Raw genomic sequence first — 7,188 nt, 5'->3', positions numbered from 1 at the left:
CCCTTTGTTGTGTGTGAAGATTGGGAACTCTTTTTGTTTCCATCCCTGCCTGGCAAGAGGCAGCAAAGCCTGAAAAGGATGCGAAACCCAGTGGCTTTAATAGAAAAGGAGAGCAAGAGCGAGCGAGGGCGAGGAGAGCGAGGAAATCCTCCTCCAGCCTCGGAGGGGGTGTCTCCCCCAATACCAGCGCCCTCCCCCCGGGCTCGTGGGGCGGGTCTGGTTTGCTCAGCAGCAGCGGCGGCGACGAAGGCGGCAGCAGCAGCCCCGGGGCTCAGCCACGGCCTCTTGGCAGAGGAGCAGCGGAGTCTCGGGCTGAGCGAGGCCCAGGGGAGATCCAGCCGCCGCCAGGATGGAGGAATCGCCGAGCGGGAGCCCAAGCCACAGAGGACGGATTTCCTCTTCAGCCCACCCCTCCTCCCTTACGCTGGAGCCTGGCGGGGCCTGCACGGCTGGCTCCCGAGCGCCAGCGAGGCGGGAAAGGCCTGGACCTCGGACTGGGGAGCGGCAGCCGGCAAGCGAGGCGGGCACAGCGGGGTAACGGGCGAGCAGAAGCCGTGCCCGGGAACCGACGCCGCCGCGGCCGCTCATTGTCTCTCCCCTTCCACCCGGGGGGCAAACAGGAAGCGAGGCGCCCGGGCGAGCGAGCGACGGGCTTCCTAACCAATGAGAGCGTCCGGCGGGGAGTGTAGCGGCGAATGAACGGGGAGAAGAGGGGCGGGACTTCCGGGCGGGCTGTCACCCTCTTCCCCCCTTTCGGGCTAGAGGCTCCACCTTTTGTGTTTCCCGCACAGTCAATCAAAATAGGAAAAAAAATCCCCCGGACCGCTCCGGCCGTGTCCGCCGCCGCTTCCCGCATCCTCTCCCGCCGCCGCCGCCTCCGCTCCACACCATGTGTAAGGCGGCGGGGAGTCCCGCCTGAGGTGCCCTAAACACACTATGACCGGTACGTAAAGCAGAGTGAGAGAGCACTCCCCGCAGCCAGTCCCAACCACCCCGGGGCCGCCGCCGCCGCCTCCGAGTGTGTGTGTGAGGCTGGGAAGTGTGAATGTGTGCGGGGCGGGGAGGGGGCACAGCCTCCCTCCTTGCTTTCTCCTTTCCCCGGCCACCGTTCGCTCTTAGGAATCCCGTGCCCCCCCAACCCCCGAAACGCCGTCCTAAGCCTGGGCCCCGAGTCCCGCTGGGAGCGCATCCCTCCGGTGTGCGTGTGGGTGACCGACCGTGCGAGAGGAGACAGCGCGAGTGAGAGCGGCGAGGAGGGAAAGGGGAGGAGAGGAGAGGAGAGGGGGCAGGGGCAGCGCGGGGAGGAGGAGGAGGAAAAGAGGAGGAGGAGGAGGAGGGTTACAGGCAGCCGTGGCGGGCGGGGGAAAGAGGAGGGAGGGAGCGAGCGAGCGAGCCACCAGCCCGGGGGGTGGGGGGAGAGGGAGAGAGGGGAGGGGGGGAGGGGAGAGATTTGCAGCCTGGGCTTTCTATAGTAATTTCTAGCTCTCACTGCCCGGCCCCCCCCCCCCTTCCCCTCCCCCTCGGCCCCCCCGCGGCGCCTACAGCTCCCGAAAAGCCTGTGAAACAAGAGGAAATGGCTGCCTTAGACGTGGACAGCGGCGGCGGCGGCGGCGGCCACGGCGAGTATCTGCAGCACGGAAACGGCGCGGCGGCGGCGGCGGCGGCGGCGGCGGCAGCGGCGGCGGCCCAGGTAAGGAAGGAGCTTCTCCGGCCCATACCCAAACTCCCCCTCGCCTCTTTCTCCTCCCCTTGCCTCTCCCCTCCCCTCCTCTCCCTCCCTCCTTTCTTCTCCTCCTCCCTCCCCTCCCCTCCCGTGCCCCCGCCCCCGCCCCTGAGGAGCTGGCCCGCCCGAGGCGCCGACGCGCCCAGGCCCCCCTCCCCCCCCCTCGCTCTCCCTCTCCCCCTCCCCCTCCCCGCGGTGCCCTCCCGGGGGGTTCCGGGCGGGCGGAAGGTAGAGGCCCGGGCGCGCTGCTCGCAGCTGGTGGGGTGTGTGTGCGCGCCGAGAGCGAGAGCGAGAGCGAGAGGGCGGGCGGCCGCTGGAGGGAAGGAGTCGCACTTCCTGTGTGAGCCGCGCTCGGCTGTAACCGCCACCCCCTCCCCTCCTTTCTCCTTTCTGAACCCGCCCATTGGGGGTAGGACACTCAGCCGTCACCGCTCGCTCTGCTGGCCGCTACCTGCAGCAAGATAGGGCCGCCATTGCCCGACGACGAGGAGGAGCCGGCCGCCGCCGGGAATCACCCCGCCGGGGCGGTAAGTCGGGCGCGCTCGGCCCTGCCCCTCCCCCTCCCGCAGCCCGCCCCCCCCCTCCCCGCCCCGGCCTGCCCGGGGACCCCCCCCGCCCCCCGCCCTGGCCTGCCCGCCGTCCCCGCGCTTCCGTCCAGAAATAGGGAGCAGGGGAAGGTAGGGGAGGGAGCCGTTTTGTTTCCTTCCCTCCCCGTCCCCGCTTAGATCAGCAACCAGCCTAGGCTTCCCCCTCCATTGTCACTGCAGCGGCTCGCTGAGAGTGCTCCACAAAATGAAGCCTGGAAAGGCGGGTGGGGAAGAGCTCTCGCTCCAAAATGGATGTTGGAGCAGTTCCTGGCAGTGCTGCAAACTCCATCGCCCAGCGCCGCTTTCCGATGCATTTATCGGCGGAGCGGCCCCCCCAGAGCCCGGGCTTTGTTGTGCACTGGTGCTTTGGCGTTCAGGGCTTTTCCTGCCCGAGGTTTGGCCGATTCCACGGCCTTAATTGATCAATCGTAGAGAAAGTTAAGGTTCCTCTTTGTGAACGGTTAGACGTGTAGAAATAATGCAGATTGCTATTTGGAGATCAAGCACATTGTTCTATTCTACCATTTGCATAACTGCAACGTAAATGAGTATTTACGTGTGAAGGAATGATGAAATTTAAACATCTACTTACTAAGGGGATTTATTGTCTTTAGAGATCTAATGTAAACACCAACAATAAAAACCAAGTATTTGAGAATTTTTACTTCTGTCCATGTTAATGTATGCCTATGATTTTGGCTGCCAAAACAAATCACATGTCCAAACCTGGCCTTGCAGTGATCACTGTTTAGGATAATTAGGACTGCCAGTTTGACAGACTTGGTTGCACTATTGCAATGGTTTTATAGTATTTTGGGAGTGTTTGGGGGGGAAATGTGTAAACTGGTAAGTTTAAAATGAAGGTCCATGGCAAGTGACCTGGGAACAATTTTTGAAGCACTTTAGTTTTGAACTTCAGGCATGTAGTATTTGAGTTACAACCTTAGGATCAATGCTGCTACTTTAATAACTTTTTAGCATATTTCACTTATTAAAATGCCTGTATCAACCAATTCTTTGGTTATAGTGAGTGTGGCAGTGAGCTTATTCCTATTTTTAAGATATTTTGATTATCCAGTTTGCCAGTAAATACTTACTATTTTCTTCCATGTGGCCTCTGTAGATTTTCAAGTTGAGCTTAAAAGACTTCTGATTGTTAAATTTTTTTATGTTATAAATGTACAAAGGTATACACTAGAGAGTTTTGAAATAGTTTGCCAAAGTGAAACAAAGGATTTTGTTGTTCTTTAAAAAAAAAAACAACTTAATTGTAATGCACTGAAAGTGTGATTTATGGGTTTTTTTTTTGGTGACAAAAGCAATATTAGATAAATTCTAGCTAAAAATGATATGAAAGACATAGCTGTTTTATGGTAAGTTAAAGATTGATAGACTTGATGGTTTTCTAAGTATCAATAACTTTGTCTTATTTTGCCATAACTCTCCAAATGGCACAAAAATAGGTCCAATGACTAACAGAAGACTGTTCACTTAAATTTTTATCTGTTTAAAGTAGAACACAAATCTCTTTTTTGGCTGAAACTTGGAAAGTTTAGTATTCAGTTCATAAATGGGAGGTTGGGAGGAATAGGAGGAAGTATGTGTAAACATAGATGTATGTCAGCCATACCAGTAGAAGAGTGCCTGCTAGCCAGTTGTGGCAGGAAAGAAGCTGAGTTGCTACCTCTCTGCTTTTAGCTCCTCCCTTGGGCTCCTGGATAGCACTAAACCAAACTTCCCGCCAGGTGAACTTAAGACAGAAAGAAAGAAGTAAGAGTAGTTTTTGGCACATGTGCATAAAAGTTTTTATTTTGAGTAAAATTTAAGACTGGTTTGAATATTGGCCTTAGGAAAAATACTTTTCTAATTCAGAAATGGGTTTCAGACTTTTTTGTCATAGAAAATGAGAGGCTTTAGTCCCATGGACAAATAAATTTTTCATTGAACACTTTTATTGTCTAAGAAATTTAAAAATTAATTTCTGTTAGTATGAAAGGTTCATAGCTTATTAATATACTTTATATGCCCATGTGCATAATTCAGTTTTATGCTAGGTTTAGTATTTAACATTTTGAAGGAAAAACAGGCAGTTGAAAAGCCAGATGGCTAAAGTGGAGCTTCTGCAGTTTTGTGAAGTTTAGTATAACTTGGGTTTTTGGATCACCTCCTTAAGAGCTTAATTACTCATAAATTCTGTACAGGAAAGTATTGGTAGGATCATAGATGTAGAAATAGAAAGGACCTTGGAAATCTTCTAGTCTTTTCCCTCATTTTGTAGAAGATGATGAAACAAGAGACCCAGGGAGGAGGCTAAGTACTTGCCCACTGTCACAAGGTGGTAAGTGGCAGAGCTGGGATTACAACTCAGGTTGTCTCACTCAGAATCCATTGCTCCTTATAAAAGTGACCTAGACCATCCATGGGATGGACAAATCTGAAAGACACTTATAGCAAGAGTCTGGTGCACTTTTGCCTTTACTTTGGTACTTCATTTGAAGCCTTTATTAAAGGGCATAAATCTGAAAGTTAAAAAGATAACCTGTTCATAGCAGCATTAATTCACGCAGTAAATATGAAATTTGGGGTTATTAGTTTGTTTAACATTACCTGCACTCCGTATACATGTAGTACTATGGACAAGCAAACTTTATGAAAGATTGCTTCATATCTAAGTAAAGGTTTCTAATTTAATGTTGCATTGTTAGCACAATTTAGTTCTTAATGAGTGGTTCTTTGAGTGAAAGCTTACTCTAAAAGTACATTTTTAGAATAGCTCTTATGAGAGGAGAACTCAGCACTATCCTTTTAAAGGGTGATGGTTTTATTATCTGATTGTTACAAATTATATTAAACTAAGCATTCCCATACTCTAATCATTAATAATCCAGTCACTCAGAATCCAGTAAATCAACAAACATTTATTAAGTGCTTATTCTGTGGCAGGCACTGTGCTAAGGGTATGGCTGCAAAGAAGCAAAAACACCGAAATACCCATTTACCCCAAGGAGTTTACATACTGATGGAGACAGTATTTAAATTATCACATATGAGTTATATGCAGAGTAAGGAAGTTAATCTTTCTGGTAGAACAGGGAAGGTTTCCTGTACAAAGTGGCATTTGTCTTGAGAGAGGCCAGAGAATTTTGAAAGAATTTCTAAGATTTGTAGTTGAGTGGAATATGTGAAAAAGTATCTCCTCCATCACATACTGCTGACCTAACATAGATTTTTCATATCCAATTCAATTCCTTTTTTTCCTCTTAGCAACTTAAGCAGTTTGAATGGACATAGACGTTAAAACAGTGATTCCCTAATAGATATGTTACTGCTGAATGCTTACTTATTTACAGGTAGTCTATGAATTCACTTGTCTGCAGGGAGAAAATCCATCCCCCATCCCATATTTTAATGCCTGGTTGCTCTGGAGAATGCAGCTGCAATGAATTGCCATAGCAACCAACCTAACGTTGGTGCCACCTCTGGGCTATCCTAAGCAATGGGTGGCTGGCTGGCTGGCTGGCTGAGTATTTATGTATTGTGGAAGGATGGATTTCTCATTTAGAGTATTAGAATGATGGTATTCCAGAAATACTACTTTTGAGAAATGACATATAGACTTCATTTAAAATTTCTTAATTCCTTAACACAAAACTAGTTGGGGAAACACATAACAGCTTTCCCTTTCAGGCCTTAAATTTGGTGGTTTGGTTGACCAGCAAGTACATCTTGTGCTTGTGGAACACAAAATGCTTCCTTTAAAAGCAAACTGCAAAACTACTATCCCTTCCTTTGCCTGTACATTTTGGAACCTGCCTCCATTCCTTTTTATTTTGCTTAGTTCTTATGGTATTTGTGTCGGTTTATAAAGCATTACACACGCAAGGATTTTTGTAACTCATTTCTTTTGCTATTCAAATACAATTGGGTTGTCTTGAGTATCCACAAGAGAAAGGAATTCTTGGAGCAGTAACACTCCCTTTACCTAGGCTATGACTTAAGTGAATTCCTAAGGCTTGAGGTATGTAGAGGTTAAGTGATCTGTACATGGTTAAGGTGCTAGCAGTGTATTATTACATTTTAGAGGTATGCTTCTAATAAGATTCCTTCTTAAAATGCTTTGAATTACAAAACTATACAGTTGCTTTGAAATGCTAAGAGAATTCATTGTGAAGTATCCTGAAAGGAAACTAATAGTATTTCATTTTTACAACTCTGTGAGATGAGTACTATTGTTTAACCCCATTTTATAGGTAAGAAAATAGAGGCTTAGAAATGTAAGCTACTTGCCCAGGGTTGCATAGGCTAGTAAGTGTTTGAGGAACATTTGAACCCAGGTATTATTGACTCCAAGTCTATTCTTCTATTCACTACACCGAATTTGATTTAGAATTTAATAGGGATAAATACAAAATTGTACATTTGGGTTCAGAAAAATCAACTTTTGTTAGATTGAGAAGGCATGGTTAGACAGTATTTCCACTTTAAAAAATCTGAGGCTTTTAGCGAAGTGCTAAGTTCAGTATGAGTAAGTTACAATATGGAAGCTGAGAAAGTTTCACTAGGAGATGCATAATGTGAAGATGAGGGATATGTGATCTGCTTTGATCAAATTTTCAAATGTGACAATTGATTTTGTTTTCAAGAAACCTTTTTCATCAGAAGCTTGTAGGTTGTTAGTTGTGTGAGTTGGCATGGGATAGGATTGAATTATCTGTATTTACAAGAAGGTGATAAATCTGTAAAAAGAAACACCTCCAAAAAGGATGTCTCTATCTTCCCCCACAGAAAAAGAAAAGGGATTTCATAATCATTATTTAAAATCACTTTGTTTTTAATAGGAATATCGATATCCATAAGAAATTCTTAAAATTGTAAATG

The 7,188-nt window shown here is 47.7% G+C and overlaps 1 protein-coding gene across 1 annotated transcript in view; it reads left to right on the top strand.

The window, feature by feature from the left end:
* The first annotated feature begins 499 nt into the window (after positions 1-499).
* SP3 (Sp3 transcription factor) overlaps positions 500-7,188 on the top strand; it is a 48,816-nt gene continuing 42,127 nt past the window's right edge. The window contains exons 1-3 of the mRNA XM_036744492.1: positions 500-943; positions 1,545-1,690; positions 2,137-2,250. Of these exons, the coding sequence (XP_036600387.1) occupies positions 937-943; positions 1,545-1,690; positions 2,137-2,250 (267 nt within the window). The 5' untranslated portion in view covers positions 500-936. The remainder of the gene's footprint in view (positions 944-1,544; positions 1,691-2,136; positions 2,251-7,188) is intronic.

This window comes from Trichosurus vulpecula, chromosome 2 (assembly GCF_011100635.1).
Source record: "Trichosurus vulpecula isolate mTriVul1 chromosome 2, mTriVul1.pri, whole genome shotgun sequence".
NCBI lineage: Eukaryota > Metazoa > Chordata > Mammalia > Diprotodontia > Phalangeridae > Trichosurus > Trichosurus vulpecula.
Note: the sequence above shows the minus strand (reverse complement) of the source record. Positions and strands in the feature narration are given on the sequence as shown.